The following is an 18,585-nucleotide window of genomic DNA, read 5'->3' as shown; positions in this document are numbered from 1 at the left end:
TCTGAGGGGAAAGAGGGAGGGGTTTTCTCTGCGGACAGCATCGCTCCACCTATTTCTACGGTAACTGAAGATGTGAACTTCTGCTGTTTTTTGCTGAGCAACGATATCAATTCTGGTGCACGGTGTGCACGAGATTTTGTAGATTGTATAAGAATAAGAGAACAGGAATAAGGCGTCGCATATACATATATATTCTGACACATTTAGAAAGAGCCAAAGAGGTTTCCATTTGAGGATAAACAAGATTGTTCTCTCCTCTCAACATATGTTAGCCAGGATGTTCTTCAGAGTGACAACTCTTATTCTGCGATAAGAGTATTTATGATTCTTTAATTTATAATTTAAGGCTCATTAGCTGAGTTGCGAACAACGAAGATTTCTGAGGCAAAATAAAGTGAAACCAAAAAACAGCAAATGGTCTGTGATCTTCAGTTTCAGTTTTAGTGAAAACTATTGTTTTACGTTGGAATGAAATCTGCGAGAACCCAAAATTATAAAAATGAGACACAGACAACTTAAGTCTCGATAATTTAAATCTGAGGCATCTCACACAATGTAAGCCCAAGTTATAATTTACAGAAGTATGCATGAAAGTGTCTGCTGTTACACCTAGCGCAATCTGATACACAGCTATAGAGTTATTTATGCAGATATGTCAACAAAGAGTAGATATACAGTACCTTTAACTATCTTATCCAAATAGTGAGCTTGGGAAATTAGAAAAGGAAAAAAGAAAAAGAACAGACAGACATTTCAGAAGTGTCACATGGGACAAGGAAAATTTCAGAATTCACATGCAAATCGAGTAGCTGCAGCTGACACAGACGCGTCACACGACAGAGATGCACTTCGAATCTTCTAAAAATGCTCTACGCTCAATTTTAGTCAGTGTGGTCATGACGCCAGGAACCACGCGGCACTTTAAAGATCAGTCTGGGGGACACTAACGCCTCCCTGCACGGGTTCTTGGGAACGCGTGCCGTTCTCACTCTTGTTAAGACCACAGCTAAGTAGACTTGGTGGATAGGGTCTTTTATGAATAACGAATTTTGGAGATTTAGTGCTATGAGTAACTGAAGTTTAACAGCTAATAAGTAAATAGGCACCAAGGAAAAGAATGAAAATGAAAAACCACCAGACAAATGTATTTTCATTCTTCTTGGAGAGGGGCACGTGAAGCCCTGTAGGCGCGTCTCCAGTAGCCTTTGGCTCCAAGCCAGACGGACAAGTCGCTTCACATATGTAGTCCATTAGGGAACAGGCGTGGTCCAAGACACTGTTTCATCTCGTGGACCATCTTGAAATAGGCTGTTTTTCTCGCCAAGTTTACAGGACCAGCTGGACCAAGAGTGCCTCTAGCTGCCCGTGTACCATTTATCTCTTTGAGACATACAGCCTCTCCCGTCACTCACGGCAGAGACCTAATATATTCTTCATAAGCCTCGGATCTTCCTGCTTTGTCAAAATTCATACATCTTTAATGATCTAAAATGGCTTTTCAAAGGTGCTTCTGTTGATTAGTTCTCATTACTGACATACACAAGTGGTGGCGGCACTCCTAACGGTATGATTTACATGGTAACTCTCATGTGAGACTCTCTGGTCTGCTGGCTGGGTCATGTGGGTAAACAAACCCCTAAGTGGTTTTGACACATCTGTACCGTGTATGTAAAAGGATTCTTTGCTTTGCCACAGGATTCCATTAGAGGCTTCCGAATTGCCTTTAAAAATAAGAGTGTTTATGGCTAATTGACAGTACATTACATGGGAAATTAAGGTGAAAGAAAGATGGTAGGAGGTCCTCTCTGCAATCATAGCTTGGTCAGCACAATTCATCTCTTAAGCATCAAAGGAGAAATGTATTACTGCATCGTGACACTGATACGAAGTTTTAATAATTCCTTTTAAGTGTTATATAATCTGCCAGAGTTCTATGATAGCTCACTTGACGATCTGCATGTAATCATAACAATATTAATAATCTAGAATTTCCAATTCAGGCAGGGTAGTGTTTCCAAGGGAATTCTTAGTTCATAAGAATTAGTTACACTGATTACAGCTGGCCAGGATATCATGGGCTTTTACATCAGATCTGCTAGAGTTTATGAAACCAAAATAAAGAACAGAAGCTACATTCTGATCTCTATTAGTAGGTTTAAGGAGACTGAACTTTTCCTGACCAGTCAGTCTTGGTTAATTTAGCAAAGAGAGTCAATTGTGCAAGGTAATGGGTTGGGGTACAGTAAAGGCACGGCTGTCATTGGCTCAGGTGGGTACTGAGAAGAGGAACTGGAATTAGAAAATGCATTTGAAAATACATAGTAAGTCATAATTAGCACAACACTTTAAAGAGTAGAAGTATTTTAACACAGCATTCACAGAAAAGCTAAAAAGCAGCTATAAAAATATCTGTACCGAGAGCAGGATACCAAGATTTATCATTTTCATACCACGAGGAACATATTAAAGATCATAAGGAATCACTGATAGCTTAAAACCAGGAAAGATTAAAAATGATCGCCTATGTTTTACTTGGAAGAGTAAAGTTTGTGATGATGACCTCAAAAGTCTGACTCTGAATAATGAAGAAGGTTGAGAGGAAATGTGGATACACGAGGTTAAAATACTTAGGAAAATAATTGCAGCAATAAAAATATCGTTATAGAAGCCGGTACAGGAAATAACCAGAAAAATGCAGGCATGTTGCAAAAAGCCATTAGGAATAATAATCGTAAAAACAATAGAATATAGTTAAAAATTAATATACCTAACAGTTGCTGATGTGCACATAAGGTTGCAGAGAAATTACGATGAAAGCGTATGTTTTAACTTCAAAGAATACTAATTAGTTCTGTCAAGTTTTAAGGTTTTTATTTTCCGCCATGAATGGAACTGTCTTATAGGTGTGTGGGCTAGTCATTTAAGAAAAGGTATTATGTTTTATTCATGAAATACTTTCCTTGACATTTAGAGTATTTATCTTTTTTAGCATGTAGAACACAGGTAGAGTATTTCCATATTTCTTGTAGGGTGATGACTCTTCAAACTTTATTTCAGGTTTCATATCCCAGAGAACTGGTGACAGACGGATTCTGAAAACCACGCACACTAGAAATGCAAGTGGTCAAGACAATTCTAGACTCTTCTCTGAGCTCTGCTTCTGAGTGCCTTGTAGATTATGAGCTCTTGGCAGGTATATTAACAGCTCCTACGTTTCTGCCTCTGACCCAGGTCGGTCTTTCAGTTTAGACCAGTTTCAGAATGACCTTAGGACACTCGTCAACCTGGCTTCTTGAAGGTAATAAAAAGGCTTAGTGTGTGGCATTAGGCTAAGCACCTCATATTACTCGTTTACTCTGTCTTCATTGCCAGCTTAGGGTGTAAGCGTAACCGAGACAGCTGATACAGACGAGAGAGAAGGAAGAGTGATTCAGTGTGGGTACAGGGCCAGTACAGTGGGCTGCCTGGTTCCAGACACGGCTAAGAACCATTGTCATGGTGTCACATCTTCCCTCAGTCCCGTGGGTCCTGCTGCAGGGGGATCAGAAGGACTACACACTCATTCTTGACCTAAGGGCGTAAATATTGACTAAAGCCGTGGGGACAGCACCACCTTCTTTTAGATCTCTTCTACAAGGCTCCTTTGAGTAATGCCAAGGCAGTGTATGCGTTAGCTACACATTGCTGTGACAAAAACACCAGTCAGAAGCAACTTAAAGGATTGGAAGACTCATTTTAGCTCTGTCTTTCAGAGGTACTAGTCCAACAAGGCAGGGAGGGGGTGGAGGGGCGGTTTACATGGTGGATGGCCAGGAAGCAGAGAAAGGGGATAATACTCACCCGCCCCCTCCCCCTTGTTTTTCCTTTTTGTATCTGTTAAGTTTTGAGTCCATGTTGGTACCATTCAGGGCAGTTATTCCTCCCTTAGTTCTCTCTGGCAAGGTCCTCATAGTCCTGCACAGAGCTGTGCCTCAATTTCCTAGTGACTCCGTCTAGCCACGGTGGCAGTGAAGATTTTCTAACCTCAAAGGAGGTCTCCTTGAAATGTCAGGATGCACATGTCTTTCAAGCCTTGGGCTAATTCCTAGCTTCAGCTGTCTCTCTTTCAGAATATGCCCAGTTGCACAGTCACCCCTGGGCCACAGCAAATGAAACTACTGTTCAGGTTTCAAGCCTATGCACTAGGGGTCCCTGGTCTATTTGCTGACACTGGCAGGCAACACCTGGGAGACGGTGGGTGTGAAAGGTTTGACTCCACAGAAGCACTGTCATTGTAAAATCAGCAAAGGGAAGTGCTGGTCCCTCAATCTTTGCACACACTTCTCCCAGTGTCCTTTAAACGAGAAAGACTTTCTCTTTTTAAGCCTTTGCACTGTTTGGAGGAAGAGAGTCAAAGGTAGGTAGGATGTTTCTTCCTGCTTAGCAGTGAGCTTGGGCTCAAAGGCCCTTTGGAAATACCTGTTTATAGGTTGCATTGTTCCTTATAGGACAATTAGGAAGGTAAAAATATCACTCTGCAAGTTCATCTAAGGACTGTCATCAAAATCTACAGCTTTAATGAATTTTACAGATGTATGGAACTTAATGCATAAATAAACCCATTAACACTGGGATAATCAATGTGTTCTTGTTGCTCAGTCCATATAGTTTCAACATGTGTTACAAAAAGCGATGAAATACATGACTTATGGCTTCTGTATGTTCTATGGAGAAACGATCTGTTGGGAAAGGAGAGTGTGTACTACCCGCTTTACAAATCTTCCCCTTCTCTGTCACCCATGTTTCTCCCCCTCCCCCTATCCACTTACACACAGTTAACAGTAACTGGCATTACTGATTGTTAATTTAACGTGAAAACTATGCTAAGCACTTACAATACATTAGCTGATGCGGTCTCACCTTCCTGAGTTAAGAGCATCGTTATCCTTCCCACTTTAGGGGCAAAGGGATGGAGGCACAGGACAGGGAATTAACTTGTCTAGGGTGGAGCTGCTGGCTACTGGCAAAGGCAAAACCACAGTCGGGTGATCTGTGAGCACCAAGGGTCCCTTTTTGACTAAGTCGGTCACGTTTACAGCTCAGAGGATCCAGGACTGTGATCTGGGTGAGACAGAGCGTGAGTATCATCTGTTTTGGGATTGGTCAAGGGAATGTCTGACAATGTGGAAAGCATCAGTCCATCCTTGCAGAAGAAAGGAAGACTGAACGCGAGCTAACTTGATCACTAACCCACTGATACTCCGGCGAATCTGAGAGCACCTTACAGCTTTTTGAACCCAGTAGGCAAGCAAGTAAAAATACACGTACAACCCAAAAGGGCGAAGCCAACATCAGAAGCAGTTCAGCTGACCTATAAACGCTGCACCAGGAGGACCTGCTCAGCCATATAACCAAAGAAGGATGCTCACTTAAAAAACGAGGTCAAAGAATGCACGTCTTCTTTGGGGAGGAACAGGATGCCTAAAAGTCGACTTGGCGTGATATTGATTCCAAATCACCATCACACCGATCCTCGTAAACACGAGGAAGAAATGAAGGCAACCACGTGGGCGCTCCGTGTACATTAAGTAGCTCACGAGGGGAAACAGAAAGTGTCTGTGTGTGCATAGCTGCTGACGTGTTTGGTTAGGGCCGATTCCCACGGTTTCTGCTGTCCACAGTGTGCTTGGTTGGAATTATTAAATTGTACTGTATTTTCACAGGGCTACGGAATTGACTCTCAGGTTTAAGTTAGACAGAGGCAAATAATGGAGGATTGAGAACGCCGCAAATATTTCTCTCTTTAATGACAATGGTCAGATCTTAGGGGCCTATCTCCAGAAGAGGTTAATTCCGCCGGATGGCTGCACACTAAGGCAAGGAGGTGCCCCTCACTGCTGCTGGGACTGCAAAGTCCTTGGCACGGAGGGCAGATTTTGTATTTAGCATTGTGTGCTTCATAATTTCTAAAACGCAGATTTAAAAAAAATGATTCACATTAGTATCTCATTAAAGTTGTAAGTAAGTATCTTTCTTAGATTATTCATGCGCCGGTCCTAGTAGGGTGACAGAGAAGCTACCGTCTGCAAATAAGTACATATTAAATCCATTTATTCCAATCAGCGACCGTTTAAATCAGCGTGCAGGCTGCATACCCATTGAGTTGATGTTCCTTAATTGGTACTCACTGCGCTGTTTTATTACTGATTACTACACCATAAAGGATTATGATCCTGACATCATTTTAAACACCAATAAAATAATCTTATATTCTTAAGAGTTTACATAGGTCCATTAAAAATGCTTTATAGGAAAAAACCCCAATTTTTATTCTAAGGTAAGGGAAAGGCATTCAAAATATCCCACACTATCTAGGAAAGCCAATGAATTTGCATTTCAACATCTAGTGAGTGTGAGATAGTGTCATATAAAAAATAGCTTGTGTGTGTATGCGCACAGTGTTTGCTTAGAGACCATTCACTCCCCTCAAGCTGGCACCCTTACGTAGGACCTGCTTCAAATACCTTTGACAGTTTGGGTATTCATTCTTCCCCCTCTTTGTTTTTGTTTTGGTTTGAAAACTTGATGGAGGAATTTTCTGGATGAATATACTGTTCCTTACATCACCTACCCAGGTAAACCAGTGTGCTTTGGTTTGGAATGTTACTTAAAACAAGATACTCCCACAGAATGAAACAATAACTTCCTGATTTAAACCAGGCGAGAAGGATTCAGATCACAGAGAAATGAGGCTTTGGGACTAACCACGCTATGGTAAGGTTAGTACCATCGTTAAAGGGTCACTGTGAGTTAGACACGGGGCCTCCTACAGTATTTGATATTTCCTTCAGTTTAGAATTATATGCCCAACTGAGGACTATCTATTCATAATGGGGGTACTGAGAACGCCTGCCCAGATACACTGATGTCAACATATGCAGAACTTGTCACAAAAGAAGCTATTGTCTGGCTGGCACACACCGTGCCGAGCTTTGGAATAGTCCTTGCACGTGACATGATTCCTTCCACTGGATCGTATACAGAAGCATGTTACCAACACATGTCTCCTTTAGTTCTCAGTCCTTGCGTTTACTGAACGACATAAGGGAAAACCCAGCTTAGGATTTTGTAGATTCAAGGGAGTGGGAGGGGTTGGGGTTGGGGGAAGGACAGATATATTTTAGTATTCTGATGTGGGAAAATAATAACATTGGTAACGTTAACAAAACTATTAAGTGAAATGAGGCCATAGCTGTGTAGAGCGTATGATAACTATGTACATGGCGCTGGGTTTAATTCCCAGAACACTCTCCAAAGTACAGTACAGTGGGACAGACCATGTGTCCTGTGTGTAAGGCCCAAGTTCAAGCCACAAAACATACCTACGAGTGCTATAGATTTTTATGTCCGGAGTTATGCATTTGAGATGCTGAAACCAGAACCTCAGTGTTTCACACACTGCTAAAACACCAATCAGAGCTGGGGTGAGCGGAGGTACGCTCCCTTAACCCCAGCACTCGGGAGGCAGAGGTAAGAGGATCTCTGTGAGTTCAAGGCTAGCCTGGTTTACAGAGTGAGTTCCAGGAAGGCTATACAGAAGAACCCTACCTGGAAAAACAAACAAACAAACAAACAAACAAACAAACAAACAAACATTGAAGCAAACAGAAAGGTAATCAGAGGGACGTGCTGATTTGTTCTGGACAGATCACGGGCTACCTACAATCATTATTTCACTAGTCTGCATATTTGAAAAATTCAATACTTGAGACAAATTTGGGCTGGGAACACAGCTCAGCTGCTAGTGTGCCTAAGATACATGAAGTCTGGGGTTCAACTCCCAGCATTCCACAAACCCGACCTGGCTGTTTATGTAATGGTGCATGCCTGTAATCCCATCACTCGGGTGGACATAGAAGTCACTTCCCATTAGAAGTTCAGAGTCATATTCTGTGACTTACAGAGTTCAAGAGCACCCTAGGTGATGCAAAATCCTGTCTCACTAAATTAATAATTAATATTTACATATTAAAAAGGAAGTCTGTAGACTGTTAACTAGGTGACCAGAGTGGTAGGTCTCTCTTACATCAGCTTTCCTTTTATCTAGGAAGACATTAATTAAAAAGATAAAATTGCCTTTTTCACTCAGCCCAGATAAACTACAACTATTTATAAATATGTAGACAGACAGACAGACAGACAGACACACACACACACACAGACGTAATTCTTTCAGAGATGACTTAAATAGAATGCCTTTTTCCTGTATCCGAGGTTAGGAAGTACACATGAGTATACTCATAACTTATTGTTCTTTCCCCTCATGGGCATAAGCTACTAACACATATAATCTACCCATTTTCTACAAGTAAATTGTTCACTGGCCAAAGTCTGTGTAAAGTATTTGGCCTAATAATTTCAGGTGACATAGAAACTAGATATAAACTTGTATTTTGCAAAGGGACACATATCTTTTTCAATAGTTTCCAAGCTCTTCATATCCTTCCCAGTATACATGAAGTTCTCTAATCTTTTCTTTTTGTTTTTGTAATTGTTATTTTTATTTGAAAAACTCTAAGTGCTATTAATAGATATATTTCAAACCTTCCTAAAAATCTTTCAAACTTCCCTGAAGATAATTAATAAACACTGCATTTTAATGCTGAGCAATGGAGGCTACTTCTCCTGATTCCACAGCGATTCAGGTTTTTATGATGAATGGTTATTAGTTTATTATGGAAAAAAGAATCTCTGCTATATAAAAACACTTATGAACAACTGAAAATGATTTACCAGGCGGCCTCGGCTATTCTTCAGCACGTGAACTCAGGAATAGCTCTTGTGGGGTTGGAACGGGGTTCTCTTGTACATTAGCCATCCGCCCACAGTGAAGGTCTACAGCTGATGTTCTCTGAACTTCAGTTTCCTGAAAGCCTCACAGCTTTACCTTATAATACAGCGACTCTGTGAAGACCACGTCACTTTAGTCCTTAGCCCATGGTGTACACTTAGCAGAAACTAGGCATTGCTCATTGCCGTGTTCATAGTTTGCATTTGAAAAACCCAGACTCATGAGGTAACTTATGATTATAATAATAATGATTAGTGCTATATACTAATTAACATTATATAACACAATGATATTAATTTATTATTATTACTATTACTATTATCATTATGTTAAGAAACCAGAAAGAAGGGGAATGTTTGGCTTTAAGCACATGAACTTGGAGGTGCTAATGGTTTGTTTTGCACCCCGCATGACATGTCCTCTGGCCTGTGAATGCCAGGATGGGCCCCTCCTTCTTCAGCTCAATATGTATTCCTGTCTTAATAACATTATTTAGATGAATGTTTGTTCTGGGTGGGGGCACACAACTCCATTTTGTGTGTATGGATGAAGAAAAAACGTTTTCCTCTTCTGTGTCATGCAAATACTCCTGTTGACTTAGCCACACCATATTAAATGGCTTGGGAGTCAGCGTTTTAAATGAAGGCATACTGCTTGACTATAGATTTCATTTCAGAAGGGTAAACGAATGTTTTCTAAATGAGCTTGAGTGTCCGCAGAAGTATCCCAACAATCCACTCTGAAGTCTATGTTAGCGTTGCAGTAACTAAACGGGAACTGGGGCCTTTAACGGGCCTCTTTTACATGAACAACTCTATCCGTATATTGTGAGCTTGCTGGGAATTTTGCATTCTATTTTCACTACGAAACGTACTGAGCAGATGGAATATACATTGTTAACTTTTATAGCAGACTGTGATAAATTTAAATCCATGCCTCGCCATTTTGGAGTGAAGGAAGACCTAGGCGAGCTTTTCAGAAGTGTGGGTGACCCACGCCCATGAACTGGAGTATCTAGGCTTTCACTGTGTGGCTTGGGCTTATACCGGTCACCGCTCGAAGGACACCAGATAGCAGTCCTAGGAAGAGTTAAAGCATATGAAATCACCAGGTAGATTTTTCTCTCTTCACATCTTAGGAGGGCTCTACAGGTGCCATTTTCCTTTCCGTGGACCAGTGTCTGGGGACTGGATGCCTCGCCTTAATGGTAACCATTACTGGGGGACTCTTCTTACAAGTCAAAAGTTGGGCTGTGAAATGCAGTCTTTCCTCCCGTGTCGTTCATGTGGGGACTAATAAATGGATACCTGCTGCCATTAATTCACAGTTAGATCACATGTTTAACCACATGCTTTCTATGCACGCATATATAAATATTAATTTTGGATAGAAAGGGAATCATTCAGCGCCATAACAATTAAACAGCTGTAACCTGTCTCCTGTGCTAATGGACCAAGCTGCAGGCAGGCTCTGTAGGCAGATGGTTTCACCCACCCATGCTTAATGTTAAAGACTTAAAAAAAAAGTGTTGACAAATCAGAACCAGTTTGCATAGTTTTAATGCAAATCGGTCAATTTGCAATGTAGATCGCTCTAAAAAACTAATTTGGCGTATAGGAAAAAAATTAAGCTCGGTTGTTAAAGGAAGGCATTATATCACATTTGGAGGTAGTAGGTTCCCCACCAACATAATTATTTACTAATTTCATCCAACCAACAGAGTTTAATGGAAAAGCATCTGGCAATGTATTCATATTTAAGGACCTCCGTCGCTCCTTAATTTACCCAAGGCACATGCCTGTTGAATCCCGGAAATGATAGCTGTATTTCAGACGGTCGTTTTCCACTTTCATTAAAGAGGCACTCAGACAGGAGAGGGTCATCGACCCTCTCATGAAGAACCATAGGAAAAAAAATTGGCTTCAGCCACACTGTTATCTGTGAATACAGTTACTAGGCAAGGGCTGGGGGAGCCCCTGCTTTTTTTGGACGAGCTATCAACACAGGAAAATTTGTCCTTTGAAATTAGGTAGGTCCCCACGACTGTCTGAGAAACACGTGTCCCATGCCTGGTTCTATTGGCAGTACATAATGCAAGGAAAGACCTACAAGTGGCCAAGGTGCAGAGAATAAGGGGCCACAGAACGCTTAGCCCTAAATGGGACATATACACTTATGCCTCCTCCCCGCAAGGCGAAAGGATCAGTGTGGAAGAGGGATTAGAAAGAGTGTAAGAGTCAGACATGGTGGGTGACTGCAAAGAAAATGTCTTATGAACTCAGCGGGGGCAGCTGCACATACAAGTCCTATGCAAGCTCAAGCCAGGCCAAATGGCAGCCAGGGAATGGGAACGGGGCAGGAAATTCCACCTGGGAGCTGTTTGCAACTGCTGGCTGCTGGGAAAGGGAGACGCAGTTCTCCCCAAGGCTCTGGTAAGTGGGCCATCCTCCAGTGGAAAAACACACATCTAAGGACACTGGCGCAGCACAAATTGGTCTTGATGGGTTTAAAAAAATGGACATGGATTTGGAAGATTAGGGAAGTGTGGTTAAACACTATTAATATGTGACTGAAACTCTCAAAGAACTAATACACTTACAAAAACTTATATAGGTGCATGCCTTTGATCCCAGGACGTGGAAGGCTGAGACAGGCAGATCTCTGAGTTCGAGGCCAGCCTGGTCTACAGAATGTGTTCCAGGACCACCAGACTACACAGAGAGATCCGCATTGAAAAACAAACAAGACCCCCAAACAATCAAAACTTTATACAGACGAAGGTGAAAGCAGGAGAAAAGGAAGCTCGTAGGATGAAGAGGCTACACTCCACCCGCCTTACTCATGAAACCACAATCTGCCAGGGAAAGACTGACTCCGCACTGCATGGAGGAGCAGGGATCTGTGGGCTTTATTCCCTCAACCTTCCAATAATCAAAATCTACTCTGTTGTGTGGATGGTGAGCATGTATGCGGTTGATCGATCTATCCATCCATCCATCCACCTATCTACCTACCTACTTAATCTATCAATCACCTGTCATCCATCTATCCATCCATCTATTCCATCTATCTATCTATCTATCTATCTATCTATCTATCTATCTATCTATGTATCTATTATCTGTCTATCATCTGTCATCTATGTACTTAATCAATCTATCTAATCTATGTATATATGCATGTATCTACTTAATCTATCAATCACCTGTCATCTATCTACATATCTATGTATGTATATGTGTATGTATCTATCATCTATCTAATCTACCAATCATACATCTATCTATCTATCTATCTATCTATCTATCTATCTATCTATCTATCTATCATCTATCACCTACCTACCTATTCAATTTATCTATCAGTCATCTAACTATCTAATCTATTATCTACCTATTTAATCTATTTCTCTATCATCTATTTACCTATAATCTGTTTTTCCATCTATCCATCCATCCATCCATCCATCCACCCATCCATCCATCCATCTTTGAGATAAGGTCTCTCACTAAACCTTGTGTTTACTGACTAGCAAGAGACTGTTCGGTCAACAAACACTAGGCATCCTCCTGTCTCTGCCTCTCAGTGCTGAGATTAAGGTGCATTAGCCACACTAAGGCTTCTTCTATGGTGCTGAGGATCTCGACTCAGGCCCTCAGGCTTGTAAAACAAGTACTTTACTCAGGGACCAATTTCCCCATCCCCAAACTAATTTTTATTCACTTTCTTAGGATGCTATCACTCAGCATATAACAAAAAATCACTTAAACTGCAGATCAGGACCTCCTTAGCTGCCTGGCACTTTAAGTTATCTGGGTAGGGTTTTGGGAAAGATACAGCAACTTTATAGCCTATCCCTTCCTTGCTCATTCCCCAGAATAGTTGAAAACAATATTTTTCACATGGCTTCACTTCCTAATGCCATGGTTCCTTACTTTCCACTAAAAGGTTTCTGATGATCTTGGCAAAAATGAAGAGAGTATTTTCTATTTTTATTCTTCATTCAACTGTATATCTGGCCAATTGAGTTTTAAAACCATCGAGATGAGAGGTTTTGGTGGTAACTAAGATCTTCAATAGTTCTTAAAAAATGCAAGTCAACAAGGTACTCCACACTGAAAAAGATATTCCAGTGGGTTAGCACAGAACCAAACGGCAAGTTAACAATAAAGTAATAGGATATTAAACTGACATGTACCTCGGTGGGCTTTCAGTCAGTGTTAGGGATCAAGAAATGCTACCCCAAAGCATGCTGCTTGGTGTGTTAAGTGCTTTGATCTGAGGATGAACAGGGTTTCTAGGACGTCCTACCTGGCACCTATGGGTGGGAGAGGGGAAGGAGAAGGGAGGAGGGGGGAGGGGGGAGAGGGAAGGAGAGGTCTCTGAAATGGCTTGATCTAGCTAAGGTAACTCCCTTCTGGAGAAGCAGTAGGTCCTGGATGCCACAAACATCTCATTAAGCAGAGTCTGACACTAGCCTTCTAGGAAGTGTTCTTTGCATTTCTTAGGTGTATCTCCCTCCTCCCATCCCTATGGTTTGCACCTCCTGGGAGCTGCCAGGTCCCAATTCTATCTTGTCACCTTCCCCAGAAAGTCTTTCTGCAGCTTTTGATACTTGAACCATCCGACCCCTTGACTTTTCCTGTCATGTGTGTAGTCACCACGCAAACTTTCCCATGAATATAGTTTGTTCCTATTACCAAACCCTCCTGTTTATCTGTCCCTTGTCATCTTATTTATATTATAGCCTTCAGTTACTAAGGCTTCAGGAAGTGAGTTGAAACCTCCTTCCTCCCATCCCTCCATTAACATCTTTCAACAACAACAAAAAAGAAAGAAAGAAAGAACAAAAGAAAGAAAGAAAGAAAGAAAGAGAGAAAGAAAGAAAATGCCTATCAAAATGACTGATTTAGGATGAGAATGAGATTTAAGGAAGAACAGAAATCTTAGACACAGTGTAGGACATGTTAATTTAAGTTAATGGAAATCTTTAGTCAATGGAAATCTTAAGTCAATAAAAAAATCATAGACACATTAGAGAGATTTTTAATTTAAGTTAATGGATTAAAACAATTCCTCAAGGCTAACAGTATAGCTTGGGGGTACACAAGCTTCATGGCATGTGCCAAACCTTGGATCCAAACTCTAGCAGCACCACTCCAACCCCTTCACATCTTTAGTAACTATGAATTCTAAGTTGTCTCCCTCAACTTAGAATTCCTACCCCTACCCAGAAAGGTAGTTGAGCCCTAACTAAATCTCGCTAGAAAACCATGCAGTTTCTAGCGGGAAATACATAGATGATTATATGAAAAAGCAGTAAGGTTGTTCAGGTCTGAGAAGAGACCATAAAACAATAGAAAAATCACTGGCACTTTTCCTCTGTTCTGTTCCCAGCGAGAACGTTCTCAGGGGCTTTAACCCTCTGCTTTTCCCTGAAAGCTGATGCTTCTGAGGCTGGGATGCCTTCCAGTGAGTTGGGCGAGGAAACACGAGGTAGATCACATTGGGGTATGGTAGGTGAGAGAGATTTCTTTGAAAGTTCTCGAATGGCCTATCCTCACAGGCGATGTGTAAACCACCTGCTTGGGGAAAAATGTCCGTTAATACCAGATACATCTACCCACAGGACAACCACTGACGTTCGCGACTGACTTTCAGATGTCTCACACATTGTTCCCTCCCTAAAGCAGGGAGCACTAACAGCTCCGTAAGCGACGCGCCTGTCATGAAGGTGCGTCTCTCAGCGACACTGTTATGTTTTGACTGACATTCTCAGGCCGATGACGCCGCCACCTCCTAACAAGTCGGAGCATCAAGGACAGGACGGAAAACAGCGAGATTGGGCAGAAGAGAAGGGCACGCCAACAGCAAATGCTGACTATGCTCACATTTCACCCCATGCTTAGGGATAAGGAAGTGGGTACCCTAAGAAATAATCCCTCCCCATGACGGGCACATCTGTCACCACAGCCACTGGATGGTGATTATTTACAAATTCTGTAGAAAGCCAGGCGCAACTGAAGAGTCAAATCTAAGCCTTTTGCTGAGGATTTGAATGGTACGAGGATATAATTTAATTATCTGGTACTTTATATATTCGTTAAATCATGATATATACATCAGACATAGGAAGTCTATAACAAGGCAGACAGAATAGAATACTATGGACTTAATGAAACGTATTTCACAAACAAGGAAGAGTGTGAATTTATTACAACTCTGTTGCTCTGTGGGTATGGAGTATAAAAGCAGAAATCAAGTGACTCAAACCCTTTGACATGTAGCATGTGAGGCTGAACCATGTCAGAATCACAGAGGTTCCAGCAGAACCACCGAATCAGTTTCTGTGAGTTGAGTTCACTGTCAGTCAGCAGGTTATAGACCATTAAGTAAAAGACAGGGACAGAAAGCATGGCACTACCACTGTTTGCAACCCTGGTCATCACTGAGTTGAACCTACAACTCCACGGCTTTTTGTGATGAGATCAGTATACATGAAGAAAAATAAAAACAAGACAAAGGGCGATTCATACGGGAGGGAGAAGAACCACTCAAAGGTGAAATAAACCACACCACAATGGACAGCTCCCATCGCACACACCCAACATTCCTTCCCTTCCTTGAAGAAGTGACACGAACATCATCCCTGCCACACCTTTTAGAGTAAAGACAACACTGACATCCTAATCAAAGAGGTTGCCCATCTCCTAGAGAGGTCAGAGAAAGCAGGTTTGCACTTGTAGCAGAGAGACCAAAGATTTAAGAAAATTGCCAATTCCGAAGGTATTATGGAAGATAAAGTAGTGTACACAAAACTGTTAAGCGAGTAAGTTAGGGCTCAAATGAGAAAAATAATGTTGGGGAGGCCCCCGAGGGACACTCAGGTTACCTCCATAGAAGGAATCAGACATTAGAAAACCAGAACTCGGATGATGCCCAGTGGGCTTAGAAGGGGGTTTTCCTCAGAGCCACTCCACCTGAGTCACGAGCGTCAGATTTTCTATCAGCTTAGCACTGAGTAGCACATTCTCAACGAGCCCTCATGCTACACCCTCATGGGAGGCTCTTCCGCCTGTCTTTCTCCTGCCCAGAAGGCTTAGGAAAGTGCCCTTCTGATCAACTGCACACCTAACAGCCCCATGCCGGCCTGTTCTGCACTACACACCACAGATCACTGAAGCAATCATTTATTGGTTTTTCTCCTAGTATCCTGGGAAGGGAAGGAGTTAATCCTTGCACCCAGCAGGTGTTCCTGTTTCTAAGAGAGAATGAGTAGAACCTGAAAGATGTCCAGGAAGAGAATATTGGTTGGTCTCAGTCCATGAAGGTCAGCCCGATGCTTCAGTAGCAGTGGGAATGGCAAGGCCCCTCTATGTGGGGTTTGCTCTGCCAGGGCTGTGCCTGCTACAATTTTCCTCCACCCAGCACTCTCAGCAGCTCCAGGAGAGAGCTACGTCTTTTTATTTCCTCTTCACAAATGAGGAAACAGAGACACAGGAGACCTCTGTACCTTCCTGTCATGCCACAGATAGCACAGGATACAGCGGGAGGTCGGGGCAGGGTAGACATAGTTTATTTGGGGGTGGTGGTGGTTGAAAGGCTTAAAGATGGGAGGAGACTCTCTTTAGGAAAAATAACCTCCAGGCAGGTGAAGTGCTGTGTGAAAGTAAAGAGCTATTTGGAACAAGGAAAAATCAGTGCGAAGGTGGAAACATTTTAAGTTGATGAATACCACAAACGTCAGAAAAGCTATGTGATGTTAGTGAATGCCGGCCATATCTCTAAACAGCCATTTTCTCTAAGACTGCACCACAACACCCACTTTGCTTCCTTAAAAGGACAATGATTTTCTGATACTTCTATAGAGTTGAGAAAGATAATTTGGTCCTCATTCAAAGTGAAGTATAACATGGCTGTCAGGATTGATTAGACTGTCTATTAGAAACATTTCTTTTGGCTCTGAAATCTGTCACTGGTAACGTCATGCAAATTTTTGGCACTAGTATGGACCTTGGGACTTTTTATTGTTTAGTGAGCTGGTTGGATATACTCTAAATTAATGATACCTGCTACCTGCCTCGTCTTCCTCAAGGAGCATTTCTGCATAGTTTTTGTTATCTTTGCCAATGCTGTGATGTGTAAACAGGAAACCCTTTTGTAATGAGCTCAGTGGGTTCAGTGGCACAACAAACTTCCAGGCACGTGACTTCACCACTGACAAACTCATAATTAAAGACAAATTTCATGGTAAAATGCTCAAAAGAGAATGACTTACCTAAAAATAGTTACAACACTTGTGAAACTGAGTTCTAATATCTACCATAGATTTTTGTTTTGAGGTAGGGTTTCTCTGTGTAGCCCTGATCACTCTGTAGACCAGGCTGGCCTGTCTGCCTCTGCACCCTGAGTGCCAAAGTTAAAGATATATGCACCACTACAACTGGCTCTCTAATGTATTCTAATTAGAGAAACCTATTTAAAGGGATTTATATATGAACGATGATAAGAACTCTATCCACATATATGCCACGCCTTATTTCTCCTCCAACATTTACTTCTGTCTCCTGCAGGCTCCTCAGGACATATCTTCACGCACTCGCAGACTCTGATGGTATATGGCTCTCGTAAGTCAGTGGATGGTGGGAATATTTCTGAACATTAGGAATTTTTTCAGTAACAACCAGAGACAGAAATGATTTCATACCCCATGAACGTATCTCATCCCGTCTGAACTCGATGTATCTCCTAGCTCGTTCTTTTCCTTAGTGGAGCTGTCAGTGTCTATGGCTACTCTATCGCTGTTGTGCACATGGAAAAGTGTGCAGGAAAGGAGGTTGGAATAGAGAGACAGAGGTCCTAGGTGACTTGTAATGTCATAGTGACACATGGCTATATGAAGTCCCGTCCCCTTTGTGGGACCTTAGCCCAGGCTAGGAGGAACGAGAGACCCTGTAACTTAAGCCTCAGTAGCTTCCCAGTAAAGTTGGCTTAGTCCAAGGCTCAGGCGGCATGGCCTGGTCGTTCTCTTACCCCCTCTTCTGTATTGACTGACAGGAAACTGAATGGTCCCAGAGCACTGGTATACAGATGTGGAGTAGTAACTCTCATCCACTTGTGTGTGTGCGCGCACACGTGTGACGGTGATTACAAATAGCATTTGAACAAAAAGATACTTTAAAAACTCCATGTGGTCTTATTATATTAATTCTGATTTTTTTGAGGGGAGGGGGCGTTACAAAAAATTGCCAAAAGATAATAAACAACTAAATTTGTCGTGTGAATGAAGGACTCATCCATTCTTATTTTTCCAAACTGTCAAGCAGTTTTCCATCTGACTAAAGACGACTGCTCCTACACTCTTGTCTGAGGTGAGAATAGAACACCGGCCTGTGTGGCCACTCTGACAAAGGTCTGGATCCTTCTCTCTCCGGTAGAGTCCCCTGCTAACTCCCCAGACACGGCAGTTCCTTTCCTGTTTGTTGGCTTGCATATCCCAAAGCTCAGAGAAGCCACCACGCTGTGTAATGGACGTTTGTGGAGAACAATATACCTAAATTCTGCCTGAGCAAACAAAGCACGTCTTCCTGATCACTGATGACTGCTCTCCCCAATGTACTAAGGAATTAGAATAGAAACAGACAGCCGGGATTTTGTAGCTTAAAAAAATTAGTATTTCCCCTAGGTCAAATTTCCATTTGAATTGCCTCAGAGTACGTGGAAAATCAACGCCGTTCAATACATAGCCGTGTATC

The 18,585-nt window shown here is 42.0% G+C and overlaps 1 protein-coding gene across 22 annotated transcripts in view; it reads right to left on the bottom strand.

Annotated features, from left to right (window-relative positions):
* Tenm3 (teneurin transmembrane protein 3) overlaps positions 1–18,585 on the bottom strand; it is a 2,726,621-nt gene that overhangs the window by 89,980 nt on the left and 2,618,056 nt on the right. For 17 of the 22 annotated variants that reach the window (XM_063275416.1, XM_039094506.2, XM_039094513.2 and 14 more), the window contains one exon: positions 681–707. The exons of the other annotated variants lie outside the window; for them this stretch is intronic. In XM_063275416.1, the coding sequence (XP_063131486.1) occupies positions 681–707 (27 nt within the window). The remainder of the gene's footprint in view (positions 1–680; positions 708–18,585) is intronic. 22 annotated transcript variants of the gene reach the window in all.

Source organism: Rattus norvegicus, chromosome 16 (assembly GCF_036323735.1).
Source record: "Rattus norvegicus strain BN/NHsdMcwi chromosome 16, GRCr8, whole genome shotgun sequence".
NCBI lineage: Eukaryota > Metazoa > Chordata > Mammalia > Rodentia > Muridae > Rattus > Rattus norvegicus.
This window is presented reverse-complemented; position numbering and strand designations above follow the sequence as displayed.